This window comes from Eschrichtius robustus, chromosome 10 (genome assembly GCF_028021215.1).
Source record: "Eschrichtius robustus isolate mEscRob2 chromosome 10, mEscRob2.pri, whole genome shotgun sequence".
NCBI classification, from domain to species: domain Eukaryota; kingdom Metazoa; phylum Chordata; class Mammalia; order Artiodactyla; family Eschrichtiidae; genus Eschrichtius; species Eschrichtius robustus.
In genome coordinates this window covers 49,707,354-49,723,169 of record NC_090833.1, presented here as the reverse complement: position 1 = coordinate 49,723,169, position 15,816 = coordinate 49,707,354, and the positions used below count along the sequence as shown (strand labels likewise).

At 37.8% G+C, this 15,816-nt stretch overlaps 1 protein-coding gene across 1 annotated transcript in view; it reads left to right on the top strand.

The window, feature by feature from the left end:
• CFAP95 (cilia and flagella associated protein 95) overlaps positions 1-15,816 on the top strand; it is an 83,995-nt gene that overhangs the window by 61,646 nt on the left and 6,533 nt on the right. Inside the window, exon 5 of the mRNA XM_068553433.1 lies at positions 4,380-4,443. Coding sequence (XP_068409534.1) covers positions 4,380-4,443 — 64 coding nt within the window. The remainder of the gene's footprint in view (positions 1-4,379; positions 4,444-15,816) is intronic.

Below are 15,816 nucleotides of genomic sequence, written 5' to 3'. Positions count from 1 at the left end.
GCTTTTCCCTTGCTGCTTTTAATATTTTTTGTTTGTACTTAATTTTTGATAGTTTGATTAATATGTGTCTTGGCATGTTTCTCCTTCAATTTATCCTGTATGGGACTCTCTGTGCTTCCTGGACTTGATTGACTATTTCCTGTCCCATATTAGGGAAGTTTTCAACTATAATCTCTTAAAATATTTTCTCAGACCCTTTCTTTTTCTCCTCTTCTTCTGGGACCCCTATAATTCGAATGTTGGTGTGTTTAATATTGTCCCAGAAGTCTCCGAGACTGTCCTCAATTCTTTTCATTCTTTTTTCTTTATTCTGCTCTGCAGTAGTTATTTCCACTATTTTATCTTCCAGGTCACTTACCCGTTCTTCTGCCTCAGTTATTCTGCTATTGATTCCTTCTAGAGAATTTTAAATTTCATTTATTGTGTTTTTCATCATTGTTTGTTTCCTCTTTAGTTCTTCTAGGTCCTTGTTAAACGTTTCTTGTATTTTCTCCATTCTACTTCCAAGATTTTGGATCATCTTTACTATCATTACTCTGAATTCTTTTTCAGGTGGACTGCCTATTTTCTCTTCAGTTGTTTGGTCTGGTGGGTTTTTACCTTGCTCCTTCATCTGCTGTGTAGTTCTCTGTCTTCTCATTTTGCTTAACTTATTGTTTGGGGTCTCCTTTCTGCAGGCTGTAGGTTCATAGTTCCCATTGTTTTTGGTGTCTGCCCCCACTGGGTAAGGTTGCTTCAGTGGGTTTTGTAGGCTTCCTGGTGGAGGGGCCTGGTGCCTGTGTTCTGGTGGATGAGGCTGAATCTTGTCTTTCTGGTGGGCAGGACCACATCTGGTGGTGTGTTTTGGGGTGTGTGTGAACTTATGATTTTAGGCAGCTTCTCTGCTAATGGGTGGTGTTGTGTTCCTGTCTTGCTAGTTGTTTGTCATAGGGTGTCCAGCACTGTAGCTTGCTGGTCGTTGAGTGGAGCTGGGTCTCAGCGTTGAGATGGAGATCTCTGAGAGAGCTTTCGCTGTTTGATATTATGCGGGGCCGGGAGGTCTCTGGTGTATCAATGTCCTGAACTCGGCTCTCCCACCTCAGAGGCTCAGGCCTGACACTCGGCTGGAGCATCAAGACTCCATCAGCCACATGGCTCAGAAGAAAAGGGAGGGAAAAAAAAGAAAAAAAGAAAGAAAAAATAAAATAAAATAAAGTTATTAAATTAAAAAATAGAAGAAATTATTAAAAATTTAAAAAAAGCAAGAAAGAGAGAGCAACCAAACCAAAAAACAGATCCACCAATGATAACAAGCGTTAAAACTATACTAAAAAACAAACAAACAAACAAAAAAAAATGGACAGACAGAACCCTAGGACAAATGGTAAAAACAAAGCTATACAGACAAAATCACACAAAGAAGCATATACATACACACTCACAAAAGGAGAAAAAGGAAAAATATATATGTATATAAAAAAAAAGGAAGAAAGCAACCAAATCAATAAACAAATCTACCAATGATAATAAGCTCTAAATACTAAACTAAGATAAACATAAAACCAGAAACAAATTAGATGCAGAAAGCAAACCCCAAGTCTACAGTTGCTCCCAAAGTCCACCTCCTCAATTTGGGATGATTCGTTGTCTATTCAGGTATTCCACAGATGCAGGGTACGTCAAGTTGATTGTGCAGATTTAATCCGCTGCTCCTGAGGCTGCTGGGAGAAATTTCCCTTTCTCTTCTTTGTTTGCAGAGCTCCCGGGGTTCAGCTTTGGATTTGGCCCAGCCTCTGCGTGTAGGTCGCCTGAGGGCGTCTGTTCCCCGCCCAGACAGGACGGAGTTAAAGGAGCAGCTGATTAGGGGGCTCTGGCTCACTCAGGCCACGGGGAGGGAGGGGTACGGAATGTGGGGCGAGCCTGGGGCGAGCCTGCGGCGGCAGAGGCCAGCATGACATTGCAATAGCCTGAGGCATGCCGTGTGTTCTCCCAGGGTAGCTGTCTCTGGATCATGGGACACTGGCAGTTGTGGGCTGCACAGGCTCCCAGGAGGGGAGATGTGGATAGTGACCTGTGCTTGCGCACAGGCTTCTTGGTGGCTGCAGCAGCAGCCTTAGTGTCTCATGCCCGTCTCTGGTGTCCGCGCTGATAGCTGCGGCTTGCGCTTGTCTCTGGAGCTCATTTAGGCAGTGTTCTGAGTCCCCTCTCCTCGCGCACCCCAGGACAATGGTCTCTTGCCTCTTTGGCAGCTCCAGACTTTTTCCTGGACTCCCTCCCGGCTAGCTGTGGCGCACTAGCCCCCTTCAGGCTGTGTTCACGCAGCCAACCCCACTCCTCTCCCTGGGATCCGACCTCCGAAGCCCGAGCCTCGGCTCCCAGCCCCCACCCGCCCCGGTGGGTGAGCAGACAAGCCTCTCAGGCTGGTGAGTGCTAGTCAGCACCGATCCTCTGTGCGGGCATCTCTCCGCTTTGCCCTCTGCATCCCTATTGCTGCGCTCTCCTCCGTGGCTCTGCAGCTTCCCTCCCGCCACCCCAGTCTCTGCCAGTGAAGGGGCTTCCTAGTGTGTGGAAGCTTTTCCTCCTTCACAGCTCCCTCCCAGTGGTACAGGTCCCATCCCTATTCTTTTGTCTCTGTTTTTTCTTTTTTCTTTTGCCCTACCCAGGTACATGGCGAGTTTCTTGCCTTTTGGGAAGTCTGAGGTCTTCTGCCAGCATTCAGTAGGTGTTCTGTAGGAGCTGTTCCACATGTAGATGTATTTTTGATGTATTTGTGGGGAGAAAGGTGATCTCCGTGTTTTACTCCTCCACCATCTTGAAACTCTCCCCCTGTAATAACTGTTAATAAAGTATAATCTATAAAAATACTGAATCACTATGCTGTACCTGAAACTAATATATTATAAATCAACTATACTTGAAAAGCAAAAACCAAAAAAAAAAAAAAAAACATAGAGTTGGGCTATATAATACAACTTGATGTTCAATTTAAGTTTGAGAAAATTCTTTCACTGATGGGTTTAGTCCCTTTACTTTCATTGTGATTGCCAAGATATTTAATTTTTTAATGATTTTAATTTGTTCTTCTGAGCAGAAAAGATTTTCCTCTTTTTTTCTCCTTTCCTGCTTTCTATTAGATTGTTTTTTAAAAATAATATCCTATTTGCTGGTTTGAAAGTTACACTTCTAATTTTTGTTCTTTTAATTGCCAATACTCAGACTTTTAGAATCACCTAGAATGCTTGTTAAAATATTGATTGCTGGGCCCACCCCCAGAGTTTCTAATTCAGTAGATCCGGGGTAGCCTCCAAGTATTTGCGTTTCTTACAAGCCCCCAGATAATGCTAATGTTGCCCCTCTGGAAATCACACCTTGAAAGACCAGCAGCAATTGGTGGTTACCAGCAGGTAAATATTAGCACCTGTAGCCAGTAACCATTCCTAGTTGACTTCCTAATTATTTTTGAATTCTTTTACTTGTTGAGTTCTCTGCTTTCCCACCAGGTCAGCCATGCGTTAAAATGTTTAAATTTCATTGTACCCTATATTTTTAGGAGTGCAATTCTCAGAGGAGTTTCTTTGACCATTTAATCCCATAATACTGCCAGGAACAGAAGCAGGACTGTAATTTCTCAAAGGAGAATAATTTTTTCCCCCATTCTGAATGCTGAACAGAGAGAAACTTTCTTGCAAGTTTCTGGTCTGATGGCTGGAGTTTCTTTGGTCTCTTTGATATGAGGTACAGCCTTTACAGACTCCTGGCTGTAAGTAGCAGTTTAGCTCTGTGCCTTCTGTGAACCCAAGGCCATGTCTCCTGACCTTGATAGGCAGTTCAAACTCCAGCTTTGAGTCCTGGGACATCAGCTTATGGCCTCCCATTCTAATGAATATCCTCTTCATTTCTAGCACTGCATGGTTTCCCTTGGCTTTGTTTGTAGACTTGGGGGAGGAGGATGTATTTCATTCACCCGTTCTGTGTGTTTCATGGGGTGGAGGTTGGGGAAGCTATGTAATCTCAGTCCACCTGGTTGTCTTCTATTATTTTTCAGTTGTCATCTAGCAGAGAACACGGGGCATAGGGTCAAAAAGGTTTGAGAAGCAGAAAGTGAGTGGAAAAGAGAACCCTTTGTCTGGAATGCACCTGAGCTTAGGGACTTGGAGTTGGTAGCATATCATTAGTACTGAAGAATAGTAGGTGGTGCTGAATTGGAAGTAATTGAAGAAAGGCACCTTGCTGGTGTTAGTTAACACTATCAATGAGGCCTGGGAATTTTAAAATTTTTAAAGTTTTACTAGGGCCAATCTTCCTTGAAATGTTTTTATTTCGTGTAAAACATATGTTACTAAAATTTTTAAATATTTTTCTTTTGGCGTCTTTCTTAAATATTGACTTACCCTTCTTAGGTGTGCATTGACAACATATGCTGAAGAATATGCTCCACCGTATGAATATCAGCCACTTGTGAGTGTAAGAGGGCTGAAAAGCCATATTCTAAATATTTATGTACTTAATATGATTCTTTACATCTAGTGTAAATAGTCATGCTTGAGAAGAAAGGACAAATTGCTGAGATTTATGATGTTTTATATTTATTTAGAGATATTAGCTATTTGTGGGAGTTAATGGAATATTTTATGGTTATGATTTATTTTGGGAATAAGTTTATAGATTTCAGGGAGAAAATATTGCAGTGTCCAAAATATATTATTTACTTTCTTCCTCATCTTATTTTGTTGTCCCCCTCCCTAAATTCAATTTATCTGGAATAAGAACCTACCTTTCTATTCATTTGTATTGTATTAGCATATGAAAATAAGTGGTTTAATTTAGCTCCAGGAAATATGTATGTTGGAAAAATATGTCCAGCTTACAACTTCAATATACTTGTACTTAAAAATTATACAACAATTATACAAAAGCAAAACAAGGCTGCTTCCTATTAGTCTTTTTTAGGAAATCTTAACTGGTGCAATAGGTAAGAGACTTAACTTTTGAAAAAGAGGAGAAAAACAATCTTTATTTTCAGATAGTATGATTATCTTCTCAGGAGAACCAAGATGTTAAAATAAGTAACTAGAATGAATAAGACCATTTAGTAAGGTGATTGAATACAAAATAAATGTATCAAAGACAATATCTTTCCTTCATATTAGCAATAACTGCTTAGTAGGCTATAAAAGAAAAAACATACAAATTACTATAACAACACAAATTTTAAATACTTTTATGAAGAAAATTCTAGATCAAATAAAGATCAATAAAGAATATGTGGTAGTTCGTCTCCAAAGATGGTGGACAGGCCATTTCCCCAGCAAGAGGTAAATGTTCCTCCACCTTTTGAATTTAGGCTGTCACGTGACAGATTTGATCAATAGAACGTGGCAAAAGTAATCCTATGCCAAATCTAGGCTATCTTTAATAAGACTGCTTCCAACTCTTGGAGCCCTGAGCCACCATGTAAGAAATCTAGGCTACTCTGCTGGAGGGAGAGGCCATGAGAAGGAACACTGATGAGCTTGACTTATGAGCGACAAAGCCATCTTGGACATCCACCCTAGTAAGCTTGGACTGCAGCTCCAGCTGCCATCTGACTGCAAACCATGAGAGATTCCAAGAAGATAATAATAAATTGTTATTTGAAGGCATTAAGGTTCTTTTTGTTTTTTTTTTTTTAATAAATATACACCAAAGGTAACTGAGACAGAAATCTCAAATACAAGGGAATAACTACCATTTGAGGGGACTGGAAAACTAAATTATAAGTTAAATTTATAAATTTAATATAATTACATTAAAAATTCCAATGGATTTTTTTTTCTGTCGGAACTCTAAGATTCTGAAAATTATTTGAAAGTATAAACAGATGAGAATAATCAAAAGTTTTTTGAAACAGTGGCATAACCAATTTAGGGAAGTAAACTATTCATGATACTACTTTCGTTGTGTTTAATCTTATTTATTTTTTCTCATTAAAAAATAGCATTCAAACCATAAGAAAAGCAAATATGATGGCTTATGGATTAATATGCTTAATACATAAAGAACTCAGACCTATTGGCAGGAAAAATGTTAAAACCCTAGGGAAATGAGCAAAGGTCATATAAAGACAATTCACAAAGTAGGAAATTATTATTATTAACTAGCTGATAAATACAAGGAAAATCCCAACCTGCAAATAATAGAATATGTGAATTAAAGCAATAAACTTTTTTGCTAATAAAATTGGCAATATTTTTTAAAATAATAATAGTTGAGTAAAGGTGGGGTGAGATGGGTACTTTTTTCTATTGCCAGGAATATTGTAAATTATTTTAATCTTTTTGGCGATATGAATTGAGATACTATTTGATCTAATAATTCTCCTAAGGATTTCCCCAAAGAAAAATAATTCATACCAGGGATAAAATTTATATCCAAAGATACTCATCACTGAATTATTTATTACAGCAAAACTTGGAAATTACCTAATGTTTTAGTATTAGGTGTAGTGCTCTAGGGATTCAGAATGAGCCTCCCCAAAATTTGTCACTCCTGCATGAGGATTTTTTTTGAGTTAAAGACATTGAGACCCTGTGTGTTCAAGATAACCTACTGTTCCTCCTTTAACTACCTAGAAGAATTTAAACTGGGAATTTTTCCCAGAAAAATAAAAAGCTATTACAGAGATAAATTTTAGCTAAGTAACCCCATCCGTATGGTAGGGCAAATGTCTAATTGCCAAACATCTGCTTTTCTTATTGTCTTGTGAACCCTCCTTTTCTTGGAAGCTCCAGGCCCCTATCCCATTCCTTAGCTCAGGATGACATATATACCTTATTTTACCTTTCTGTCTTTGAACCTCTCATGTACGTAGGGACTCTGACCTTCTCATGTATGTGGGGTTCCTGTATGTATGAAAATAAATTAGACTTTCTCCTGTTAATCTGTCTCATGTCAGTTTAATTCTTAGACCAGTCAGAAGAACCTAGAAGTGTAAAGGAAAGTTTTTTTCCTCTCTGACAGTACTAATTAAATAGGTTATAATCACATGATGAGATATTTTATAGCCTTTAGAAAGTCCATGGATATTTCTTACTGTCTTGATAAATCTTCGTATTTAAGGTCAAGAAAAACATTAAGATACAAAATTGTATGTGTATTTTATCCAAACTATGTAAAAGTATAGAGGAAAAAATCCTGAAGAAACTGTCAAAATGCTAGTAAAGTTGACTAGTGAATGGTGAAATTCTAAGTGATTTTCTTCATCTTTATACTTTTCAGCATTTTCCAATGTAGTAAGCATGGTGGTTTATAATCAGAAAAACCACAAGGAAACAAATATATTATGTAAAAATGCAATTCAGGCTCATTTCCTTATATACATGGGATTTGGCTCCATCTCCAAACAAAGGGAAGTTGTAAAACATGTAATTAAAAACTCACAAAATTCAAAGGGCTAGTTTCCCCAAGAGCATAAATATAAAGAATGTGCGATGTATTCTCAGGGTGCATGAATCTTTAGCTATTGTGTTATATATTCGTGCTTTTAATTTTTTCAGCATTATTTCTAGTATTTCTCATGTTGCTTGTTTCCACATTAACAGCACAGCATGCAGCATGCGCTGGCAGTTGTTTGGCTTTATTTAGAGTTTTGTTCATTCACTTCTAAGTTCTTTATCAAAGGAATTGATTTTGAGGCACTGTTTTTAGCACCCCATTTAATGAATGCTTGCATTATATTGTTATAGAATACAAAAAATCTTTTAAATTGTAATGACAATGAATGGTTAAGTAACAGCAGAATAGTGACTGAACTCTGACTTAGAAGTTACTGTGCACATAAACAAATGTATGATTCATAAAATACTGACAAAATAAGGAGAATATTTTTTACTTACTAGAGACTTCACCATGTGGCCTTAGCATAAACACAGCTCACCATTCACTCAGGCTACCACCTTTGCAATTATGCAATTCCTGAAAAAAATCTTAAAATATTTTGATTTGTATTATTTTAAATTTTGTGCATGAGTTGAGACTTCATAAATTTTTATATTATGGTCTCTTACATTTGCTTAATTCATAATTGCATAAAGTGGGATAGCATTATAAGAAGTCTTAAGAGAATGCAAATTATCTCCCCACAGCTCTAGACATGAATGAATAAATACAGAATATTAGGAAGCTATGAAATCATTTCCAAGGAGAGAAATGAAAGAGAATTGCAAGCTACTTCTTCAGAACTTCACCTCTTAAAGCTGGGTACAGTAAGTCACCTACATACAAACAAGTTCTGTTCCAAGAGCATGTTCATAGTCCAATTTGTTAAGTCCAACAAAGTTAGCCTAGGTACCCAACTAACATAATTAGCTATATAGTACTGTACTGTAATAGGTTTATAATACTTTATAATACTTTTCACCCAAATAATACATAAAAAACAGACAAATGCAAAAAATAAAGAAAACATTTAAAATCTTACAGTACAGTACCTTGAAAAGTACAGTAGTACAGTACAACAGCTGGCATACAGGGGCTGGTATCAAGTGAACAGGCAAGAAGAGTTACTGACTGGAGGAGGGAGAGGAGGTGGGAGATGGTAGAGCTGGAGGATAGTCAGCAATAGGTGACAGAGGGCAAGCTGCAGTTTCACTCATGCCTGACATTGAGGCACAGGTTCTGGTTCTTTGCTGGATTCAATTCTATCTACCCTCTTGAAAAAACGATCCAGTGATGTCTGGGTAGTAGCTCTTTTTTTCTAATCATAGATGACACGGTAGCACTGGATTGCATTCTGAATGGCTGCTGCAACCTTCATGTACTGTTCTACGTTCAGGTCCTGTGCCTCAAGACCTAACAGTACCTCCTCAAATAAAGAAAATCCCCTCGCTACTTCCTGTGTCGTGAATCTCTTCAGTTCTTCAGTTACTTCTTCTTCCTCTTGTCTCTCTTCGTCCTTTCTCTGGGCCTCCAATTTCATCAGGTCTTCATTAGTAAGCTCCTCGTGTTGCACAGCAACAGTGCTGGACAGTAAAGCACACAAAGGCACAACCACTTGTAGAGGATGCACACACGTGACAATGTACACCAGGCACGTGAACTAATTTACATGAATGGACGTGCAAACACACGTTCGTATCTTTGAAAGTTTGCAACTTGAAGGTTCGTATGTAGGGGACTCACTGTACTTATTATGACTCACCCAATTTCAATGAAAGATACCTTCTCTTAAAAGCTATCCTATCGTTCTCCCAAAGAACCAAAATAAACGAAAAGTTGCAGAGAAGTTACATCAGAAGATTGGTCTAAAGCTGGCTATTTGTAGGGTATGTGAGCCTTTGAGACAAAGGACAAGTGAGCTGAGGGTAATGGTGGAGAGTCAACTGAACACACTCAGGATTAGTAAGGAAAATAATTAGTTCAGGCACAGACTAGCAAACTCAGGAAGTTGAAGGGTCCAGGGAATTAAAAAAAGAACAAGCACGGCAGTAGTGAAGGAGTGAGAGAGCTAGAAGAATTAGAAGTAGTGAGCAAAGGGAATGTACTGGAATTTTTTGATACTTCAGATGTAGAACAATTCTGGGGAATGACAGATCCCAAGATGTGGTCATGGGAATGAGTTTCTGTAATGGAATCCAAGCCATTGACTTGAGAAGGTGAAAAAATGGTAAGCCAGAGTGTTGGCTAGATTCTAAATATGGGTGTTGGAAGTCAACCTACAATATAGCAGGATAGAAAGGTAGGGCCAAAGATTGACTCAAGTGACCAGTCCCTCAGTGGGAGCACTTTGGAGGTACATGGCTCCTCCCAGCCCTGCAGCTGCCATTTGAGTACATCTGATTGATCATTTTGTGTGAAGTACCATTTTGTTTTCCTAAATATAGCTGCCTATTGAATTATCTTTCCAGGCGTATAAGTAGCTTTAAACCAAAAAGTGTTGCATATCCTAGTTGTTTCAGAGATAAAAAGCTGAGGAAGTTTTTAATAGAATTATGTTTTAAAGCTGGCATGCATTCCAAATTGATTACAAGGAATCCAAGCAGTGTTTCATAGTAGGTAAAAAAAAGAGGCTGTATCTGTTTAAAATATTACCAACAGTGGTAGGATTGGCCTATCCTATCACTGGGGTTCTATGCCCTAGTACAGATATAGCATTGTTAAAATATTGATATTTCTGTGCTATTTGGAAATTTGCTGTGGCCTTGAGTTTCTTCCATTGGAAGAAAAAAAAATTAATATATTTTACAACTGCATTGCTATAAAGATAAATATAATCCAGGTTGGATTATATTCATTTTTTTTTGGATTTAGAGGCTTATTACAGAGATATATTTCTTAGGCTGTATCTCTCATGGGCATTTTGTAAAGATTACCTATCCTTTTTCCTTTTATACTTTTATGCTGTTTTGTCTTCTTGCCTATTTATGACTATTTGTGACTATATTATGGTATTTTATGGCCATGTTATGTGACCATGTTATTGTTAAGCCTCCTGAAATTATTACCAATATACTAATGAGTGTTATTACACAAAACTAAATCATACAATACTCATTTTTTTCTGAGAAGTACTTTTGGACTTTTGTACCCTATTTTAAGCAAAATTTTCTGCTTAATAGCTGCCATAGTTTACTGCCCTAAGATGTTTATGGATATTAAATTACTGACATCATTTCCTAGCTTCAGTATGAGTTTCTATCACTTAATAGAGTTGGTTTTTCAAAATGGCATTTGCATTTTTTATTATGGTAAAATATACATAATATAAAATTTACCATTTTAACCCTTTTTTAGTGTACAATTTAGTGGCACCAAGTATATTCACATTATTGTTATATTCATTTGGAAAATTCTGATTTATAAAAAATGAAAACATTTTTGTGGGCCCTTTAAAATACTATGGGCCATGGACACTGGACTTTCTGTGCCTCATGGCTGAGTGGGCCCAGCCTGGACCTTATGGTAGTTTAACGCCTGCCTGACCAGGGGCATCTAGAACTTGCCTAATCTGACTGCCTGGTGTGTGCTAATTTATAAATACTTTGAGTATCATCCCAGACCAAGTTACACCTTGGCCAGGAGTCAGGTGAGCATCATCTAAAGCCTTTTATTGTTCTATTAGGCTCAGTCACATGAAAGAAACTCCCCAAAGGCTAGAATTGTCTTTAGTTTCCTGCTTCCTAGGAAGGGATGTCTAACAGTGGCTTTAAAAAGAAGATAAGGGAAAGAGTGACTTTCTGAAAACTACCAACAGCTGGGTCAGAAAGTGAATCTAGAACAGGTTGGTGGTTCTATAGGAAGTATCACCTGTCAACTAAATTAGCTTTCATTCCCACTTCTTTTTAAGGCCCTCTCTTTGTATCTTTGCTCTGTTCTGTGTCCCCATGATCTTCCATAATTTCATTCCAGTATAGGCAGTCTTTTTCTTTTTTTCTTGTTCTTTTGTTGTTTTTGTTGTTCTGTTTTAAAAACATAATAGCACAAAAAGTTGTGCGATGTAATTCTGGCCACAGGGAATAATCATGTGTAAGCCTTGTAGTCTAGATTAAAGTGTGGTTTTGCCAAACTTTTATTCAGAAAATTAAGGCTGAACCTTAATAATTAGGTAATGTTTCAGAGTTAATGATGTGTCTTCATGACTTTTATTTTAGTACTACTTTGCTTTGTACTGCATCTTAATATATCTACTATTTAATTTTCTCTTTTTTGTCCTGTTAAGGTTCTGAATCACTATCTATTAACAAAAGAATCATGGCCCTTTGCTGATTATGCTTGTTTATCTTATTATGTGCTATTGACTGAAATGAAATTAGAGTTTTAGATTCTTCTGCAAAAGAGGCGCTGGTGGGGGAGTGGAACTGGAGAAGACGGAAGGGGGTCACCTGATTGTACCTAGTATTTTTTGATGAACGTCAAGGTGTTCCAAAATGCTGCTGCTAGTTAACCAGAGAAACAGCCCTCTATTACTTGGGTTCAGAAGGAGATGGTGGCCTTCCTCCGCCTAAATTCATGCCTCCACCTAAATTCCTCCACCTAAATTCAATGTGTGTTGCACATATGTGTGCTGACCTTATATGTATACATATAGGCATGATTTTGTAGTTTATAGGAAAACAATTCTGAATCCGAGTCTCATGGCATTCTGCCAGCACTAAGGGACCACATTTCCTAGGCCCCATCTTCAACCTTAGGATCTGCTGGCAGCTACTCATATAGCTCCACAGGGCTTCCCCAGAGATAGATAGATACGTAGATAAGATAGATAGATAGATAAGATAGGTAGATAGTCTATCATATCTCTCTATGCTCTCTTTCTCTCTTTCTATCTGTCTCCTGTTGGTTCTGATTCTCTGGAGAACTCTCACTGATATAGACAGAAAGATCTTTATGAGTTCTCTGGCTCTCAAATTCTATGATTTGATTTGATTTGATTCTCATTGATCCTTTCTCATCCTAATAGTTATTTATTTGTGACCAAGTAATCTTTTTGAATAAGTACCTTGGCAGACATTTAATTCAAGTCTACTTGAAAGTTAAAAAATAAATATTTTAACTCCTGCTCACCTCATGTATCACCGACAGCTGAGAAATTTTGGGTTTTGATTCTCAGGAAACTCAGATCCCCAAGTATTTTTTAGCATTGTGTCCTTTTAGTGGAAAGAACCCTGTTTCCTCTGATAGTATACCTTCATCTTATATTGCTTTCTGAAGTTAAGTAACCATGACCTCCTTTTGTTTCTGGGTCAAGTCATAAAAGCTCAGTTCTACTTCAGGGAACTTGGGATTCTGGGAGATTTTATTTTCCTCCTTTTGATTATCTTTAAATTTCTACAGTGAGCATATTTGACTTTTGTAAAGAAGAAAAAAAAAGAATTGAAAATCAAGAACCCTGGGCCTCAAATTTATATCTAACCACACCACTATAAATATAAAACAGTGGCAAGTGTCCTCATAGAATGTAGACTGAGGAATAAGAAAGATGATGTTTATTTTTTATATTAAAATGATAGGAACAATCAAAATTTGTGCATAAGAAAGAAAAACTTGTCAATAACTAAGATTTAATAGTGTATTGCTTAGTTTTTGATGCTGGCCATTACTAAAGTTTGAATGCTATTTGTCTTTAAAAGTCAGCTTAGGGGCTTCCCTGGTGGCACAGTGGTTAAGAATCCGCCTGCCAATGCAGGGGACACGGGTTCGAGCCCTGGCCTGGGCAGATCCCACATGCCATGGAACAACTAAGCCCGTGCGCCACAACTACTGAGTCTGCGCTCTAGAGCCCGCGTGCCACAACGACTGAGCCCGCACACCACAACTACTGAAGCCCACACGCCGTGCTCTGCAATAAGAGAAGCCACTGCAATGAGAAGCCCGCACACCGCTATGAAGACCCAATGCAGCCCAAAATAAATAAATTTATATATAAAAAAAAGAACCAGGGTTCCTCGGAGACCCACTAAACCACTTCTTTGGGTTTTCATTTACATACATGTAAAAACCTGTATGTTTAAAAAAAAAAAAAAGTCAGCTTATTTTGTGATGTGATTGTTCATATAGATCTCCATATTTTTCTTTGTGATGACCAGACTCATTAATGATATAGATGTTTATACTTATATTCACAGCCTACACTTCCTTGCATTTCCCATAACTATTTTTCTTTAGTTGAATACCTGTGTTGCTTACAAATGCTTCTTCTTTGCAAAATTTTATCAAATAAAAAGAGATAGTAAAGGTTTCTTAAATAGGTAACAGTAATATATCCAACTAATTACACGTTCTTTATAGCTGCATTTGCCAATTACTCTTATCTGTAATTCAATCACTGGGAGAAAAAATATCCCATAGGAATGAAATCATTTTAAAAGTAGTGAAGGGAAATGAACGAAGGGATCTGTCTAAGATGCCTATCCCATGTGATCCCCAGGGTTAGTAAAGTAATTTTGGCTGTAGGGGAATTGTTCTTTTCTTCCCACATCACTCTGCATGTGTGCTTAGGACACAACCTTACTAGGGGAAGGTGGGTCTTCAGTCAAGTGCACGTAAGTGGGGAAGAATTTTATACATAATGTATACTGAAAATAATCAAACAAAACATCACAGCAATCTACTTTAATATCTATTTTCATTCCATCCAATGTGACATTCAAATAAATAAGCTTGTTGCCTCAATACCTTTTTAAGAGTAAATGGAGTATACCAAATGAGGATACTTACAGGCATGCTAGGGAAGAATGATCTTTGCTGTATGAATGCCAGGTGGCTAATAGCTATCTGTAATGGTGGACACAAGGTTAGTTTGCAGTGACTGATTTGGCCAGGAAACATAACCCATTATGTAGTTTTATGGATGAGCTATCTAGATGAAGGAATTGAGACTGTGCTTTCAAATTATCTTGTAATATTAAATTAGGCAGAGTTACTGATGTTCCAGAAGGCAGGCCTAAAACTGAAAATGACCTTGAAAAATAAAACTATGAAAAATAAAAGGTCCTAAAGAAAAAGGATGAAATCAAATAAGAATAAGTGTAACCACAGAACAACCCCTTGGAAGACTGGGAAAAAATGGGTAAGGACTGGGTATATGGTTGTCTAAGAAACAGCAATGTCATCTTATTCTAAAAAAAAAAGGTTTGGGAGATATTGATGCTTAGAGGCTATGGGAATGAGGGTGGGAAGGGGATAGGAATCTAAGAATTGGATACCCATCACTTAAAGATACACTGATACATTTTACTGATATAAGTGGTAAAACTGTGTTCTATTTGTCTTTCACAATGAGGGAAGGTCGACTGGGGACTCAAGAGGACCCTTCTGTAATATCCTGACCTGTCTTTCTATGATCTGTTAAAAAGAAGAAGGAAGAGAAAGAGAAGAAAAGGAAGAAGAAAGCTTTATTAACCTTAACGCAGACTTTCCCTACAGTGATTGTCTTGCTGGGTCTTTAGTGGTTCCTGTTTCTACAGGACCTGTTTGCCCTCAGCATTCTTTTCTCTGACACTTTCTTCCGTCTTCTATCAGGATGTTTCATTCAACGTCCTCAACCCTTCTCTGAAACAGCACACTCAAAGATGAAAAGAGATTGCTTCTTACTGTTGGTTGTGTTTTGTCAGGTCTTGACCTCTATGATGCTTCTTTGGAAGTGAGCAGTTGTTGGCTACCACAGCATTCTTTGCCCTCCCTTTCCTCAGAATTTATGACATTGCAACACTCTCTCCATACCTTTTCTTCTCTGTCTTTCATGGCTTCTTTATGAACCCAGCCATGAATGTCCCAAAGATTTGGGTCCTAGAACCCTGCTCCTCTCATTGTACATAATCTCAGAGAATTCATCCACTCCCATGGCTCTATAACCATCACTTTTTGGGGGTAACTTATTTTTATATAATTTCAAACTTATAGGAAAGTTACAAGACTAGCAAGAGGAGCTCCCATATAATCTTTACCTAGAGTCAGCGATTGTTTACCATTTGAGAATAGGCTGGAGACTTTGTGCCCCTTTACCTCTGAACAGTTCAATGTGTGTATTTCTTAATAACAAAGACACATAGCTATGGTAAAGTTTTCAACCTAGGGGAAAATTGATACAGTATAATTATTTAAGCCACAGTCCATATTCAAATACAATCCATGATCCCAGTAATGTTCTTTACAGCTGTTTCCCCAGCCAATGATCACTGCTGTGCACAGGGCACTGACTTCTCTCCAGGCCATCTGTCCCACAACACTGCCTTTACATTTTGTACTGATGTCATCTCTAATTAAAAATGTCTGAGAAGTGACTCATCATTTCCCTCCTTGAACAAGTCCTCTCCATCTCCATGTCTTTTTTATTCTTTTTAGCAGTGTTAGAACTCTCTC